This window comes from Chlamydotis macqueenii, chromosome 2 (genome assembly GCF_036417535.1).
Source record: "Chlamydotis macqueenii isolate bChlMac1 chromosome 2, bChlMac1.mat, whole genome shotgun sequence".
Taxonomy (NCBI): Eukaryota; Metazoa; Chordata; class Aves; order Otidiformes; family Otididae; genus Chlamydotis; species Chlamydotis macqueenii.
The window spans coordinates 132,969,070-132,987,829 of NC_141557.1; the positions used below are offsets into that span (position 1 = coordinate 132,969,070).

Here is an 18,760-nt window from a genome sequence, read left to right on the forward strand (position 1 = left end):
GGAAGAGTTTGTTGCCAAAGAGGGGGGAAGAGGCACTTGCTGTTTTGGGGCCATAGCAAAAAGATTCATTCTCTTATTTCAAGGTTGATTGTTAAGATTCAACTGCCAGCTCAGCCTACACCTAGTTTTAATTTGCATCTTCTGCAGTCTGCTAACAGGCAGATTGACTGGAGGCCTTCCAGTAACTGCGGCTGGGGTGAAGACTTCCAGTCAGATCTTTGCCCATCCCCACCTCTCCCAGGTCGATCCCAATCAGGCAGCAAGAGTCAAGCTCCTCTCTCCACTCCAACTGAGTTTTATAGGGCATAAGCCATTTGAACAGCCATAAACCTACTTAAGCATCTTAAGCCAATCTAGGTTCTGTAGCATCAATTTGATCTTCAAAGTCTTACCAGTTTACAGACAAGTAAAGCCTTTCAGCACCTTATCCTTGGATATGCCTTAAAACTGCATTAAGAGAGAAAGATGCTGTGAAGCAATAGGACAGAAGCCCAAACACTAAGCAAGCCTTAAATTAGTACATTTGTGCACCCATTTCCATTTTGTGCTCTCTCTCCCCTCCCTTTAACAGCAGATACCTCTTTCAGCCCCCAAGATTTGTGCGTGACATGAATGGAGCTGCACAGCTATAGCAGTTGAACAGTATGAGCACAGGCTGTTAGTAATGGTCAGCAGACTGTGGCTTAAGGGTTTAGACATTTGCTGTCTTCTAGCAGACTCCAACTCAACACCACCATAATAATCTCATTAGTTCAGCCTCCCCCCACATGCTTTCTCTGGACTAGCTCTCCTTAATGCAACAGCATTGTCCAATATGGTTCCCTGTATAGAAACATCTTCTCCAGCATGTTCTTAAGACTAAATGCTGCCTTCATTTACTCATATTAAAAGAAAAAAAAAAAAAAAAACAAAACACAAACCACCCTCTTATAATGATTAGTATTATCCCAAGATGCATCACCCTGCAACACAAACACTTCCAAGTGCTACAGTTAAGGATTATGGGGTTGCTAGTATCGCTCTTTTCTTAAACCGAAGTCTCAGCCCACAGCATTTCAGACAGCCGACACATGTCTTAGCGAATGCAGCAGTTTTCTTCTCTCCTCCTCCCAATCCAATTATAAATTCAGACTAATTTCCTGAGAACTTGTAAGGTTGTGGATCCATGCTTCGGCATATTTTGCCACTAGGCAAGCTGATACGACACTAAGCCTCTTAACCCGTTCGTATCAGACAGAAGTCTCTGTATTTGCACAGGTTCTCCACTCCCTTTTGAAGACATTTGCGAAATCCCTGACTTACAGCAGCTTTGTGTATCAAACAGTGGTCAAAGCAGTCACGTTTGTCAGCTCCAGCAATAACAGGTGAAAAGCATTTCCAACCTAAGGGAAGAGTCCAGGCCACAGGACACAGTAGCCAGCAACCCAGAACCAGTGATCAGGTAGGGCTATGCATTAACTTTGGAGAAGGCAGGCCAAACTCTGCAAATAGAGGAACATTTCCAAGCGAGATTAACAGAGTCAAAACACTGTCAGGTAGATTTTAGAGGAATGTGTTTAGTTATTTGACTTCAGCCACTTACCTCAGTTATGCTGCCATTCTCTAGAAACTCTAATCTCTGTTAAGAGATTGAACCTGTGAAAAATGCTGGAGAAACTGTGCTGAGCTGCAGCCAGCAGTTGGAAAAGATTAGGAAGAAAAGGCTGTAGAGCAGAATGGGATTGTTTTAAACAAAGGATGAGAAGCAGAAACCTTTCTAATTTCTCAAATCCACAGCTCCTTGCAGTCACATCATGTTCTTGGAAATTGCAGAGCTCTAGAAACATACTTTTTTTGCCAAAGCTTCCACACGCAAGTTACTGGTTGCATGGTTAAGCCACACTCCTGCTGTAGTGTGGCTCCTTTTTCAGTTATCCATGACAAAGATAAACGTTTTGCTTAATAATTCAACATGATGATGGCAACCACCAGGTTAATACTCTCTCTTGACTAAAGTTTAATATTTAGACTGATGTTGTCAAGCAAGTGTAATTGCATAACACTTAAAGTATGATTTTTCCAACACAAACAATTGCAAGTAGCAAACTGTGTAGAAGTCCTATTAACATTTTTGCTCAAAACCACAAGCTTATCTGAGAACATAGTGTGAAATGCCCATAAAACTGTAAAACCCTATCTAGCCCGCAGAAGTGCACTGGTACAATAAATAGGCAATCATATATGCCTAGAAATCTCTCAGGTCATAAGAGCATCCCTCTTCCCAGTTAGTCAAATCACATCTTTAGATTAGTAATGCTTTTGCTACAAACTCGTCAGACAATCATCCTGCCCATGAGGTTCTTAAAAGGTGACGATAGACATCAAGCCAGTTACATATCTTATCTAAGCAGATGAGCCCATAACGAAGACAAGCCCGTATTATTCATCAACATTTCTCACCCACTACAGAATTTTGGTGAGCTTACCTAAACTTAAGAAAACAAGACCTAATATAGGAGTGCTGATGGCACACCAACAGATTGCTGGTACAAAGTACTCTTGCTCACGGATACAGCAGTTTGCTATTACTGAGTATCTCTCATTTGAAAACACAGAATAAGTTGTGTTGTTTTCTCTGCAGCACCAAATAAGATACATTGCCTGTTCCTTTACAGTCTAGCATTTTACCAGTCACTCATCTGACTGTGTAGTGCTTGAAGTGTCCCATTCCAGATGGAGTTTGGCTGCTACATGCCTGTACTGTTACACGGCATACCCAGCTAGGCAACACCAATTCCTGCGGCGCTTCTAAACTGATTTGGAGCAATAGCTATCACACCAGCAAAGGGACTTTCAACCGCATTCTGCCAGGGCTGCAAATTGGTCAAACTTAAGACGTGGGGGTTGAATATTTGTTCACTGCTCTTAATCTCATTTAAGGGATAAGAGGGAGAATCTTGTAACTGTGCATGCAGTGAACCAAGAGCAAATCACTAACAAACCAACTGCATTGACTGGCTTATTTCTTTCTAATATAATGGAGATAATGCATCTACCTTTATGACCACTGAATTTCCCATTATATTAATAAGTACTCTGAGATTTTATCCAATTGATATGTCCTTGAATGACTTTTAATGCTGCTTGAGCTCAGTAAATCCTGTTAAGAGACATTTGCTCCTACTCAAAGTCAGACTAGGACAGTAAATTAAATGAAACTATTAGCCTACAGAGATACTGCTGTCACACAAATCAACAGACAGTCATAAAACACTAATCACTCCAAAAGCAGAAGGCAGCAAAGGAAAGGGTCAAGAAAGTTTGTCCAGAGATTATTTCCCCACAAAGAAGGAAAGCTTTCAAGGACTTTCAGGTCCTACAACTTGAGTATGCCCCTCCCATCAGATCAGACTTTGGAGAGGAGACTACTTTTCGCCTCTGGGTGATACTAGAGGCAATCTATACTTGCTTTCTTTCAACCTACACAGGTTCAGATCAGAAAAGTACTGATCTCTCAAGATTTCCAAGCAGTATTCATATATTTATGCATGATCTAGTTCTGTCCCAGTCTATTCCACACAAAGGTAAGTTTTCCTAAACATCAGCATGCTTGGATAAGCTGATCTCCAGGATCCTCTCTTATATTACACAGCAAGATAACTAGAGCAAGTTAAACTGTTTATTTTACTGTAGTATATGAGAGTGGACAAAACTGGAAAGACATATGTAGATAAACACAAAGTCGGGCAGACATTTTTCCTGATTCTGGTACAGCCAACGTGGTAGAAACTACAAGGAGGAGGGAAGAACTCCCGTGAGTTTGAAGGATGTGTCTTGAAGGAAAGTGAGCTTCGGCCCTAGAAGTTGGCAGGGGTGGGTGGAGGCAGGGAGTGTGAGGAAAGAAGGTAAGGGGGTTTTGTTGGGGTTTTTTGTTTGGTTTTGTGCAGGTTTGGGTTGGGAGGGGGCGAATTGTGATTTTTTTTTTTTTTTCCTTAAAGAAAGCACACCTCCACTGCTTTTAGTGAGCAGCAGGTCCAGAACTGCACTGCAAATCAAGAGAAGTTCTGGGTGGATTTAGCATCAAAGCCTTGGAACAGGCAGACCACAGAGGTTTGGTTATTTTACTTGATGCTTGCTTTGTCCTCAAGTTCTCCCTCCCCAAGAGCTTAAAAAGTCTTCTCAGCTCCTCTTGACAACACACAGAGGCCTTCCTTTGACTTCTGTATCCCTCTTCCCATTAAATATTTTCACTTTCTCAAAACATGTGCCTGGAATAGGAAAGTACTTTTCACTGGGGATGGGAGGGAAGTATGTTACTATGATTCACCAAGGTGAAGTTCGCTGTTGAATTGTAAACAAGAAACAGAAGCATATTAAAGACTTTATGTATCAGTGTGCTAGAACAGAATTAAAGCTGACTATAAATTTATTCCAGCAAAGCTCTCCCTTTTGCTGTTTACTCCAAAAACACTCCCTCAGCACTGCAGGAAGCATTCAGCTGGTTGCTCTGCAGATTCCATTGACAGTCATGTTGCTTTCCTTCTTATACAACCTCCAGAAGTCTTTCACGCCGGAAAACCTGCTCAGTGACAAGCCAGCAAGCCAACAAAAACCATTTGGCTTCAGAGCATTAATTCCACCAGTTTTCACCTGCTACTGTTTAGAAAGATGCAGAAACTAATTCTCCCTGCTCAACGCTGCTCTTGTCAACTATAGCACTCGTGCACATGTGCAGTCCACGCAGAAAGATATCAAAGCAGGATGCCTCAAATACTCTTAAGGGGTGGCCTAAGTTTCCCACTTAAAGATTCGATGTCTGTGATTTGCAGGAACAAATTACACACTGAACAGTGTGAACAACTTGCAGCTCAGAAGCTGGTGTTTTAAGCAATGGGTGCATTAGGCAAAAGGCTCACCTGCCATCCCAGCCATGCTCTCACAGCACTAACTGCCACAGAACTCTTCCTCCTTCACAGGAAGCTCTCTGTACCATCTAACCAACCCAACCAGCGGGCAGTTTGTGTGGCACTGAACATTGAAGCAGTGTCCTGCAACGCAGGCAGCGTCTCTTTGGCAGCTGTTACATGCCTGGTGACCTTCTGGGGTTTTTTTCCGGTCCCTTGATGGGAAATGCAACTAAACAAGCTTATACTGAACGGCAGCACTGGTTACTGCAACTGAATCACAAAGGATGCACTTGCAGTAGATATATTTCTCTGAACAAATTAACTGTTGGAGATAATGCAATCCAAAACTGAATTCTGCCACCCAACATTAAATACTCCGGGTTTCCTCCAAAAAAAAAGAAAAACCATAGTTGACTATTTACAAATTAGCATGAAGGGCAGGAAAGCAGGACTTGTTCATGTTGAGGAACAAGATCTTATTCAAAAAGAGACATTCAGCCACTGCATTTTACTTTTAAAAAAAAATTTTTCATGTCCACACTCGTTCTGTTGGGCTGAGTAAAGTGCTAACATATTTTCCAGCAAGGCACTGAACCCAGAAAGCACCATTATTTAGTCTGATCTGCAGTCCTGGCAGAGCACCAAGATAAGTACACAAAACTTAAGTAGCAGTTCACAAGATACAGACAAGTCTCACTGCTGTACCTCAGCATTTGTTAGAAATGTGTTAAGAAATGCAAATGTAATTCAGAAAAGGCTAATATTTACAACTGATTCCTAGAAACATTTACTTAAATGGTAGCAGTGACTGTTTATTCCTTCTCCACAGAGTCTTCAGATGAGGAGATTTAAAGTAGGTGTTCAGAACACACCTCTACTGCAGTTAAGGGTTGATTTACTGAAGAAAACAAGAGTAAAGCTTTGAAGTCTTCCCCTCCTTCCAAATTACTGCACTTACATCATATGACAGTAGTAGCCAGCTAGAAGTGGCAGTAGAGGTTTTAGCAGTTAAGCTACATAAATTAAAGGCCAACATCTATGGAGCACGGGATCCCCCACACAGACATCCTTAACTTCAGTTTGAGGCCTGTGTCCCCAGCCTAAGCTTGGAGTTGAGGTCCCCACACAGCCTGGAAGAGGAGCTGGTGGGGAAGGAGCTGGCGTCCACACATGGCCTGAGACCTGGGAGAAGTAGGGAGCCAGACCCGTGCTATGCTCAGCCTTGCTCAGTAAGACGACCAGGGATGAGCAACTGCTTGGCAGGCAGCAGCACAACCTCAGCTTGCCATTTCAGACACATCACCTGTCCTTTTTCAGATGTCCAGACAGTTATCCCTTTGGGATCCTCTGCAGTAACTTCTGCTTCTTGCTCCTTCAAGTGACTCCGGAGGTGCTGACAGACAACATGGCAATGTTTCAGAAACACTAGGTGGATGCAACCAGGACGCACCCCTTGCTCCAGGGCTCATGTGTTACCTACTTGGGGCACTATAGCTGTGTAGCACCTGAAGAGTCTGCCTAGGCACTGGGCACAAAGGGCTGTCACAAGCCAGAGGAGAAACTCCCAGAGGACAAGAAGATAAAACAAATACCTGCCAGGCAGGCACTGGAGTGATCCTGGGAGAAGAGGAAGACAAGAACTCACTGCAGGTCTATCCTTTTACTCAAGATCAAATATCCTCTAAAAAAAAAAAAAAAACCAGTTTGGAGCACAACACTGCAAGTGGTTTGTCGTAGAGATGAAACACACAGCATGAATGGTGCTTTTAAGAACCCACATCTCCAAGCAAAGCACACTGCAGTAAAACAGCCTGTTTTCCTTCTGCCAAGACAGTGACATCTGGCAATAAGAAAGTCAATATTTAAATAAGGCTTCTTCACCACCCTTGTGCACTGAGCTGGTACTACTTCTGATGCTCCTCATCCCTGAGCACACGTCAGCTGCTCAGCAAGCCTCTTCAGGGACTACCTAGCACAGATTTGAGTGGTGCTATGGAAACAGCATGCAGCAGCGTGTGATCCACTCATGCGGACTGAAGCCAGTCTATGTTCAGGCATAAAACAAACCTTTGCAAACAGTAATCAAAGCACCCAGAAGAGTCAGCAGGTTAGTTAAGAACAGCGACGGATTTGGGGGCTTCTGCTCTGTTTTCAGCCTGCCTCTCAAGACTCCTCAGATGTAGGCAAAACACTTTTGAGCTGTGCTGAAGAGATTTGTCTTCTACAGTAGAATACAGCAACCAGAGAACAAGAGGCACTCTGGCCAGTGTGAGCTGCACCTCTTTCATAGCCCCAGCTCTTATTTTGGGTTGGAAGTACAGGTTCCTACTTACAGGACAACTTCTTTAAAGTTGCTTATAGGGAAGTCCTTGCACAGCTCCACACCCAGGAGCCTGTGTGAGGAAAAGCAGAGGATATATCAGCACCCTAGACTACTCTGCAGAGACTACAGGGGACCAGAGGACAAAAGCGTAGAGAAAGGGCTTTTTAAAAACGCAGCCCTTTCTGCCAGCAGTTGCAGATGCCCACTATTATAAGAGTATTCCCAGGGACTAGACTGCTGTAGAGCACTGCAATGAATGTCAGACAGCGATGAACCAAGTGGGGGAGTTCTTTTGAATTCTGCTATCCAGATAAAGTTAATCAAGACTTAATGCCATGATGTAATACATGTTTAGACAGAGAACAGCCAAAGAGAGAGGGAAGAGTAGGATTGCTTTTTGCTCAACTTAGGACTCCTGCTAGAAGTTTAGTTAAAATACTTCAGAAAAAAAAAGTAAACATAGCAAAACAGACATGAGCAACATCCCAGATGCTCATAGCTGAAGCACACAGTTTTGCCATGCTAGAAGAGCAGCTAAGAAGCATTACTTACAAAGCTGCTTCTTCAACTTTTTCAAGGTTTTTCTCATGAACCACGATCACTGCCAAGCATGGGCTCTGATCCTACTGAAGCACAGGGGATACACCTGACTGAAAACACCAGCTCCAGCCCAGGTGACATCCCCTCTCACATCCCTTCATCTGTATCTCTGGCTTAAGGGGCTCTGATGAAACTCCACTCCCCTCTAGCTGCTAGAGAAGGGAAAGCAAAATAGGGAAAGAAAAAAAAAAAAAAAAACAAAGAAAAAAAAAAACACCACCAAAACCAACCTGCTTCTCTGCCACTGTTAGCCTCTCCCACCAACCCCAGCAAGCTGCAGCTGCTCACCACCCTCTTTGTTACCCACGATACCATATCGCCATTGCTAGTAACAGGCCATAAGCTCTGAACTGAGTTTGCAAGGCCTCAGGACTAGAGGCTTGTCAGGCTTGCTCTGTCTGTACTTTTCTTGCTCTGCCTGCAGCTTTGTTTTTCTTGGTGTAGCTCAGAAAGTACAGGCACAGAATGTGATAGTACAGGCACAGTATGATAAGTAATAAGGCACAGGGTTGACACTGGAGACCCCACAGCTATGAAAAACTCATCAGTCGCCAATGGAGATCCACAGCTGGACCAACTATTTTAGAGGCAACAAAAAGAGAAAGAAATAGTACCTGACATACATAAAAGATGCCTTATATAATAGATTCGGCTGTAATGTGGAACTTACAGAGCAATGAAAGAAAGAGCAAAGGTGTAAAAAGCACGTTAGCAACTATAACAGAAAGATTCCAGTGGATCCTAGAATGAGGAAGAAGCAGCCAACAACACCATGCTCCTCCCAGCATAGGGAGAGTCACAATATGGACAACTTGCTATAGCACCCCTGCCAGCACCAAAATGACACTACCAGCCTCAGAAGCCAGGGGAAGGATGAGAATAACACCAGGAAAAGGTGTAAAAAAAACTAAGCGCATACAATGTTACCTTTATTATTACTAAGATTTCATCTGCATAGTCTTTTTCTGTAATAAGATCTAAACTAATAATCATTCCTGAATTAGATCATTAAAATGTCAATTACACTAACAATAAATTCTTGGCTTTCTTTTTCTTATATATACACACAAAGCATGCCTTCTCTTTGCCTGTGAAGTTTTTAAGCATTTGTTGTGCTGCTGGTAGGCTACAAGCATGAGAGAGACAGCTCAGAAGTCTGTCACTCTGAACCACGTGTGGCACAGCACCTTCCGACAGCCCTCAGTTCTGCAAAAATTAATGGAGTATCGCAGGCTTGGCCAAGGCAGCGTACACACTTGCTGAAGCGCTCGACTGTCAGTGAGCATCCCAGGACGCTTAGCGCTCTGCTCTCACACTCTGCAGAGAAGTCAGCTTGTGAAACAGGAAAGCTGCCTCTTTCAGTGACAGCATTCACACCACAAAAGTAGCAGTGGTTTCTTGCTAGATAGCATCAATCCACCACCCCTTTCCGTGTGGGAGCACTTAATAGCACAATGAGCATTTTTCTGCACACCGGCATTTGCTGGCAGCCAGCACACTCTCCACTGCACTGACCCTCCCCAAAGGGCAACTGGCTGCAGAGTCACGCAGACAATTGTCACCACTTATAGTTGCAATAGCAGAAAAATCCGTACAGCTGTCTACCCCTCTGCCAGGCATAAGTGTTTTCATAGCAGGGCAACCATATTTAACATCAGTTACCCAAGCTCATGGCATCATTCTGCCAAACTGCCAAAGCCAACACACAGCTACACATACAGAGGGACCTTGTCAGGCTGGAGAGGTGGGCACGTGCAAACCTCATGAAATTCAACCAGGCCAAGTGCAAGGTCTTGCACGTGGGTTGGGGCAATCCCAAGCACAAATACAAGCTGGGTGGAGAATGGACTACAAGCAGCCCTGAGGAAGACTTGGGTGTGCTGGTGGACAAGAAGCTCAAAATGAGCCAGCAATGCGTGCTTGCAGCCCAGAAAGCCAATTGCATCCTGGGCTGCATCAAAAGAAACATGGCCAGCAGGTCAAGGGAGATGATTCTTCCTCTTTACTCTGCTCTGGTGAGACCCCGTCTGGAGTACTGCATCCAGCTTTGGTGCCCCCAACATAAGACGGACATGGACTTGTTGGAGCCAGTCCAGAGGAGGGCCACAAAGATGATCAGAGTGCTGGAGCACCTCTCCTATGAGGACAGGCTGAGAGAGTTGGGGCTGTTCAGCCCAGAGAAGAGAAGGCTCTGAGGAGATCTTTTAGCACCCTTTCAGTACCTAAAGGGGGCTTATAAGAAAGATAGAGAGAAACTCTTTAGCAGGGCCTGTTGCGATAGAACGAGGGGTAATGGCTTTAAAAGAGAGGGAGGTAGATTCAGACTGGATATAAGGAAAATATGTTTTACGATGAAGCTGGTGGAACACCGGAACAGGTTGCCCAGAGAGGTGGTGGATGCCCCATCCCTGGAAACATTCAATGCCAGGTTGGATGAGGCTCTGAGCAACCTGATCTGGTTGGAGATGTCCCTGCTTCTTGCAGGGGGGCTGGACTAGATGACCTTTAAAGGTCCCTTCCAACCCAGACTGTTCTATGATTCTATGTTCCTTCAGCTCCCTTAACCAGGGGCAGAGAAGGATGAAGAGTTGCAAGAGGAAATGGCAAAAGTGACATTGAACCTTTAGGAGTGATCCACATTAGAAAGTTATGGGCAGCTGGTCTGTTACCGCAGCCCTTTTCAAAAAGAGAAGGCTGGTGGTTGAAAGCCCACCCTCCAATACAAGGTTTTTGAGTGAAGGCTTCCAATCTCTCTGGCTAATACATACCCAAATATGTGGGCCTTTGAAGATGCTTGCTACCCTTGACAGGAGAGAAATCTGTTCCTCTAGAGTCTTAAATTGAAGCTGACACAGAGTGACAGTTTTGGCTGAACAAGTGTGTTTCAATTTAGTGCTTAATCTGGCTTAATGCTTGCTTTCCCTTTCAGTCACCCTTTGACATTTTTCTGCTTACTCACTGCAGGTTGTTAAAAGGACAAGGGTAAACACCTCCTTTCCTCCATATAGCAAATCGCAAATCAGAAGTGCCCATATTATAAAGACTCCAGTGGAGGCAACACTGGGGCCATCATCATCCTACCTGGAGGTGAGCTTCTCTTAAAAACATGAAAAATCCCACACCCATCAGATGTCTGCTGCACAGCGTTCAGCGACCTACACAATTGTTCTTTCCTATTAAACTATGGTGGTGTTTGGGTTTTTTTCTTTTGAAAGCTGGTCAAGAAAACATTGGCTTTCAAGAAGACTCCCTGCACTGTATCTGCTGCCATGGAAACATCACTTTTTGAAGAGATACAGCTGATAGCCTCCCTTACCTGCAGTACCGTCCAGTACCCTCAAGAATCAGCCATCCACAAACAACTCACTGATTTTACATGGCAAATCTAGTCCCTTGACTTCACACAAGGCTTCTCTGTACTGGCTGAGGGGCTCCCTCCCCATGAAAACTGTCCAGACCCCTTCCTCTTTCAGAAGCAAACGGTTGTGAAGGAAGAGGGCAAAAGCATACCGAGCACGCCAGCTTTTACAACACTCGGGGCAGCCAAAGCAGCTTTCAGGCTGCTTTTCACTCAGCAGGGTCAGTGCAAGACAGAAAGCATCAGAAGCCCCAACATCCGTTTCCCTTGCCACCCAGCTCCTCCCAGGACTACGCTGAGGTCTGGCTCATGAAGTAGAGGCTGTTAGTCAAGCGCTACTGTATTTAGCAGCTGTAAAAACACAAGGAAAAGAAATGCATGTACAAGACAGATAGAAGCAAGAAAATAACTACAAACAAAACTTCCAAGGCAGACTAGTGCAGCACATGGTTATTGCCAGCCCCTGCAGATGGAAGGGGCCATGCTCAGAAATCTCCAGGCACAGCTGAAAGCAGCCCAGTAGCACTCGTGCCCAGGTCAGCTTTAGGAGAGGTGTTAACATATGCCAGCCAACTTCAGCCGTAAAAACCAGCTGTTCCCACTTTACCCACAAAGCACCCAGATCAAGCAGAGCAAGGCGCTCGCCCAGCCTGCGCCAGTGCAGTTACTAAACTGGAGCCAAGGCGCAGTGCTTTGTTTAGAATCAACAAGGTCAGACCAGGCCTCCAAGGTCTCCCATTGCTTAGATGGGCATTTGCAGGGGGAGAAAGGGGAACCTCACAGGCTGTTTCACAGGGCTTCAAAGTATGGGAAACTGGAACAAACAGGACATGCATCAATTTCATGTCATTGGGATTCTAAAAGCCCCGAGCAGCTACAGTTTGGCCTTGTTGAAGGATCAAAGGAAGCAGATCCTTAGCTAAGCTTTCCCTATCCCAAAGGTGTGAGAGCTGGCTTTACTCTGGCTGGGTGAAGGATTTTCTTGCCTGCACGTCACAGCGCTAGTTCACTAGTTACAGGGAACTGAGACAGAGGATCTGTGCACACCGAAGGCCACAGACTCTTTCCGCTGTTCGAGAGCCTCCTCCACCTCCTCCTGAAGCGGATGCAAGTATGAATAAAGAGTTCAAGTTACCCTTCAATGCCCAAGCACTGGAGAGAGCAGGAACAGCTGACACTGCTCCAGCCTCCAGCTGCCCACCCTGTGCTGGTGCGTGGGCGGCTGCTTGTGCATCAGCTGCTCCAGTGTCCCTCCAACACAGTGCACTGATCCCTGCATTTCAGTACCTCATTCACACACTGGCTGAGGCAGGAGGAGAGCAATGTCATTAAATAACTCACATAACGCCACCCTGTCAACCAGGGCCCTCAGCCTGAGTCAGAGCAATGAGATTTTCCCCCCTCCTCCAGAGTTTTCCATGCAAGAGAGGGGAAGACTTGCTGGTGTTCAAGGAGCCTACTGATGTAACTGTTCTCCTCTTTTTTACTCCTTTAAGTAACTGCTACAGATGCTCGGTTCAGTGAAATCATTCTTATTTTTCAGTTCTGACAACAGCTGCCCACTCCTATTTACTTATAAGTGTTTGACTTCACAACTGCATATTACAAAAAAAAAAAAAATGCTTACCTATAGTACTGCAAATACCTAGTGATAAAGAAAACAAATAAAGCAGTAGAAAAAGGTGCAGCTTTGTCCGTTAGGACAATGGAGAAATCGTGTCCTACTGCCAGCAACAAGTTCCTTCTGCACAAAAGGAACAATAAATTCCATTTTATCAGCCCCAGAAATGCAAGTCAAGGCTCTAGGAAAATAAAGACTTACATACTCTCTCAAGAAATCACATGTAGTGTTTTGGGACTCCTAAGGCCCACAGAGCTAGAAGATTTTGAAAAACATCAGGTTACGTAAGTGAAGAGCTGCTGAAGCATAAGAGGAACTCCCTAAACACAACATCGGAGATGCGGTATTACTAGATAACTGTGCTGTGCTCCACGTCTTCAGGAAACTGCTCAGTGGCACGGTCTCCTCATTTAGAACACATCAGCACATTGCTTCTGCACTGTTGGGGCGGCTTCATCCTTGTTTTTGCAGTGGTGAGCCATACCTGCACTAACAGTAACAGCAGCAAGCCACAGAAAGACTCTTTTTGCAAGCAAAACCAGGTACACAATTTTTGAGGAGGATAGGGGGGGAAGCCAGAATCTTTGTGAAAACACAACTGCAGTTATTAGTCCATTCAGCAACTGAGTAACTGAGTCCACACAGTGAGCCAACAGATTTTTGTTCGTGGCAACTTAACACAAAGCAATAGAACGAGGGACTCCTCATCTCAGGAGAGTATTACATCCATTTGCCTTGAGCCGACAGTACTGCCTTGGTGCTTGTAATCACAGAGCAAGAGACCCCAAGCTTTCCAGAGCAGCTGCAGTGCACTGAGCACCATGTAGAGGTATACAGCCAAGCCAAACATCCCTGCGCTGAAAACAGACAGTTCCAGTGAAAAACTGCTCAATAGTTCTGATGCTGCCAATAGTAGGCTAGTAACAACTGTCTAAGGACTGCTGCCACATTTGACCGGTCAAAAGAAAAGGAAGACCTAAACATGTTAGACACCTGGAGGATTAGCCTTGTCTAGTTTGGCTGCAGTCTTAACTGTAACCTAGATTTTCTCCCCACCTCCGAACTTTCACTAGCTGAGTAAACTGTCATCATAACACGGAAAAGTGCAACTTCTGACTCACACTTTTAAACAAATTAATTTCCTGTTAGAGGCGGCAATCCAGGATGTTCAAGCTCAAGAGATGGGACCTGGCAGCCTGGATTTTAGCCAAGTACGTGGCTTTGGTGAGTAATACCATGTCATCAAGTGCAATTTCCAATGCAAGCACTGCTGTCTGCCGGGGAGATGTGTCTTTGAGTGCTAGCTAGCAGAGTATTACAAACTATTACCTCAACAAGCCCAAGTGTGTTGCCTATTCTAGACTATTTCCCCCCTGCATCAGGGGACCCTTTCAGGTCTTCACCTCACCTGAAAGGGAAAATAGCAAAATTGCCTCCAAAAAGAAGGCAGAGGAGCAAGGTGTTGCACCATGTTTACGTCACACCAGAAACACTGTTCTGACACACAGCCTGGGGTGTGGTACCTTCTTTATACAAAGAGGTATTTATACAAAAAATGAGCTCAATAGCAAAACAAGTCTCTAGAAAGTCTCAGCATTGTGACAAAGCTTTTGAAGAGATCCCAATATTTACTTCCGTTTCTCTTAGGAGTTGTCCAAGACCCTGTAGTTGCAATGAAGGTGTTTGCCTTTTAATAGGCTATAAAGCTCAAACACAAAGAAACTAAGCTTGAAAGAACTTCTGTACAAATACTGAAAACTGTGTTAATGCTCCTGCAACTGGAATTAAAATCCTGATCGAACAGCCAGTTGTGCTGTTTTCTGGCTGAATGGTTCTATTCATTAGTCCCCAAAAACAGGGTTTGGGGGTCTGTTTTCTTTTCAATGTATATATATTGAAGATAGACACAAGATTCAGAATGGTTGAAGGAACCTCCCTGAGGAGGTTCAGCCCCTCCCCAGATTATCTCTACTCCAGTAAAGATAACTTGCTAATTGTACAAGCGCACTACAGCAGCCTCAAAACACTTAAACCAGCACATGGACAGATCACGGTTGGTGCCTGAACCAGAGCCCCTCTCACCCGGCAGAGCAGAGAGCTTGACGGCGCAGAGTCAGGGGTTACACTCCCAGCGCCCGGTGTGCCTCCAACACCACCGCTTGCTGCCACAAGTGAACACTTCCTACTGTCCTAAGCGTGCTCAGTGGGAAAATGCTGAACAAAATCAGTCCAAGGGCGCAGACACCGAGCTGGGCCAAGCAGCCCTACCAGCTTACTCAAACAAAGTAGCTTATTGACTCTGGCCTGCCTTACTTCGTCCGGTAAAACAGCTGGTGTGCCGTTCAGTACAGCACCACGAAAGAGATTCCAACGGGTGCATGAATCACTGGGATATATATGGAATATACCTTTTGTTGGAGAAGCTTTTAAAGCAAGAGATCCTACTTTGCGCTCATTCGGGTTGGCCTCCATCAAGATACCAGTTAACCCTGGGCAGCAGTCCCAAGGTTGGGTTGTTTTTTTTTTTTTGTTTTAAATAAACCACAAAGGAAAGCGTCGCAACCGCAGCAGGTAGGACAAAAGTCCTCCCCAGGCAAAACGCACACGGGTGAGTCACCATCGCCTTCCAAAGCCACGCAGGCAACCCCCGGAGGTGCCACCCCCGCCACTGTCCGGCAGCCATGGGGCAGCCGCCAAAATGGAGCTGCCAGCTGCTGAGCATCCCCAGGATGGAGAGAATCGAGGGGGAATAAAGCCGACGATCAGCGCTGGTTAATCAAAAGTTTTACATTCGTACGAAGGAAGGAGCGCTCTACTTTTACTCCTGGGTGAAAGCAGAAAGTTTATTCTCCCCGCTAACCCCGGGGGGGGAGGCCGGGGGAGGGGGCAGTGCCCCGGGCTCCGCCGCCTGCCCCCCGGTTCCGCATTTTCAGAGCCGACGGCGCGACGGGAGGCGCAACCTTGGACAGGCTGGGGCCCCCCGGCCCCGCACCGGCCCCGCCGGAGTCACCTCACCGGGCGCCCTCCCGCCCGCCACGGGAGTTACCTCCCGAGGGAACCTCCCCTCCCCCGCCCCGCCCAGCCCCGCGGGTGCGCCGAGCCGGGCCCGCCGCAGGCTGGTAGGGCCGGGCCGGGCCGGGCTGGACAGGGCAGGGCAGGGCCGGGCGTGCCGCCGGCGGAAGGGCTGCGGGAGCAACCGCCGTCCCCGCGCCGTCACGGCAGCGCCGGGCACCGCGAACCCGCCGCGCGGGGCCGCCCGAAGAGAGACACTGCACAACACGGCGGACAGTTCCCGCCCCTACCTTGGTCCCTCGGGGGCTCCATGGCGGCCCCGGTACCGATCGCTCCGCTCTCCTCGCCGCGGCTCACCAACCGCCGCCTCCCCTCGCGGCTGCTGGTTGGCAGCTGAGGCACCGCCCGCCAGCGCGCCCGGGGGGCGGGGCCGCCGCACGTCAGTCAGCGGCCCGCCCCGCCCCGCCCAGGTGAGGGCGACCGGGGAGCGCGGCCCGGCCCCGGCGGGCCGGGCCGCGCTCCCCGGCCGCCCTCACCTGGGCGGGGCGGCACGGCAAGCGGAGGAGGGTAGGCCCCATGCCCCAGTCCCGTTGCGTGCTGGGATGTTGAAGAGCTCGGAACTGGTCGAGCGTTTTTAATCCGGTTGTAGGAGTCCTAAAGTCGGACCTAGGGGCTTGGCCCGCCGCAACGCTTTCCCCTCGGCCGAGCCCTACCCGGTGGTATCGCTCACCCCGGGCCCGTGCGATGCTGCCCTTGGCCGTGTCCAAACACAATTGTGCGTGGGCTGGACGAGGGAAGGCAAGAGCAACCTGCTCCCCAAAATTAATACAACCTGCAGGAAGAGGCCGTGCAGGCATCCAGTCGTGCTGCTGTGGAAGCCACCGCTGTTGTCGCCAGTTGTCTCTCCTGTTTGATGCGCTTTCGCCAGCCAAGCGTACGCACCCTCACAAATCGCACTGCGTTACAGAAATTAAACGGCGATTCTATTTTCGCGAGGGCAATTCCCCTGTGAGGCTCGCCAGTGCTTACACCAGGCAAACCGATGCGTTGTGGCTGCGTTAAAGAGACTTTAGCAGCTGAAAAGAAAACCACCAACAATTGTCCTAGCTGCAATCTGAGCTCTTTCTACTAAAAATAACATTAAGTGCAGAGAAGTTTTCATTACATAGTTTGCCCAGCAAGCTGCTTTTTAAGACTACCAAGAATATTATGCTACCAAATAGATCTTTTACTCCACCCTTTTCAAATCCCTGCCCTTGGCATTTATGGATTTGTTTGTTTGAAAAGATCAATGTTTGTGCAGAACGAGCAGCAAGGCCTCCACGGCGTGGGGCTGTGTGAATAGCCAAATTGTCACCAGCGTTCAGCATGCAGGGTCACATGCTAAAGCACAGCACAATGGAGAGTCAGGAGGTGCCAACTCAGGATGTCCTTGCTTTGGATAACAAACAACAGCAGCAAATCCAGGTATTTTGCAATCTACCAGGCAGCTGAAAAACGTGAGCTTTTGCTAGGGTAAAGAAACGCTTCCTTATATTCTAGGATCTGTGTAGCTACAGCAGGAAGTTGTTACAGTGGTGCCATAAAAAACAGCAAGTAGATCAGAATATATCCCTGCAAGTTTATAGCTTGTTTCATCTCATAGCACAGAAATTAATTTGCTCAGATATTTGATTCTCACCACAAGCTCATCCTACATCTCAGTTATGTTTTATGACTGTTTCAAAAAAATAGACTCAAATAGATATTTGAGAAGGTATGTCTGCTTTTTTTTTTTCTAAAGAAAATAAAAGAATAGATTTTTTTCCCACAGTACTCAAGTTGAAGCCGTAAGCTTTCCCACTGAGCAGCTGATACGTGATACGTGATCTGTAATCACAGTGGAAGAATATCACCAGCATTAAAATTTGCCCCCTTTTGTAGCTACTTTACATGAGCAGCAGCCCTGGCAGGGCTGAAACTCCTATCAGAAACCAACCTGCAGAGCAGTGAAGCTGTCAGCATTTCACTGCTTCTTTTTACGGGCAGGGATATGTCACCAGCACATCCCAAAAAGCAAGAGCTAGGGATCAGGGAAGGAGTATTACCTGGAGAGCTGGTTCAGTATCCTCTGCCATAGACATTTCCACCAGCCCACCTGAGTCTGACTGGAGTAGACCACTGCTGACTCGCTCACCACCTGCCCAGCTGAGGAATGCCCGGTTCAGCACAGGTGTAGCCTTAACATACACAGTCTTGCATTCATTTTGCTGATCTTGGTGTCTAAGTTTAGAAATCCCTTTTTCCCAGCTCCCCCCTGCAGTTCAATTTGCCTAGCAGCTATGGCCCACTCAAAGTGGCAATGGGGCTACCTGTGGGATCAGATCCCAACCAGGTCCCCAGCTGTCCTGTCCAAAGAGACACTCAAAATGCACCATCTCCAAATACGATGCCGTATTGCCTTTTTACACACAGCCCTGAGGAGCATGGAGATGAATCGTCGTAATGAGCATCTGTTACTCAAACCAATGCCTATTAAAAGTAGTATGAATATTGCCTACAGGTTCCAATTATGATCATAATGGCTGTATTGAATCTATATTTTTATATTTTATTATATTATATAAACACATGAACTGAGAAAAAAAATATTGAATCTGTCCTGAAGGTCTTCTTGTCTTTATGAAAAAGGACAAAAGTGAAGGACAAGGGGACTAGGGGTGTACGGAGCTACTGAGCTTTGTGCCTGTGACTTCTTGTTTCTTCCAGTAAGTTACAAAAACAAAAACAAACACATACATGTATAGAACTCAAGCTTATTCGAATTTGAGACTACCTACCTAAATACAGGACTTCAAAATACTTTGTCTTGAGTGGGGCTGGGCCTGTCCTATGCAAGGGACATTTATTGTATGGGAATATGAGTAGAGCAGCAAACACAGAAGCAGCTCACGTTATATCTGTATGTCACATTTATTTTC

General features: G+C 46.4%; 1 protein-coding gene across 1 annotated transcript in view; it reads right to left on the reverse strand.

Annotated features, from left to right (window-relative positions):
• Nucleotides 1-16,216, reverse strand: part of TPD52 (tumor protein D52) — a 41,324-nt gene extending 25,108 nt beyond the window's left edge. Inside the window, exon 1 of the mRNA XM_086740952.1 lies at nucleotides 16,091-16,216. Coding sequence (XP_086597078.1) covers nucleotides 16,091-16,112 — 22 coding nt within the window. The 5' untranslated portion in view covers nucleotides 16,113-16,216. The remainder of the gene's footprint in view (nucleotides 1-16,090) is intronic.
• Between the last annotated feature and the right edge of the window lie 2,544 nt (nucleotides 16,217-18,760).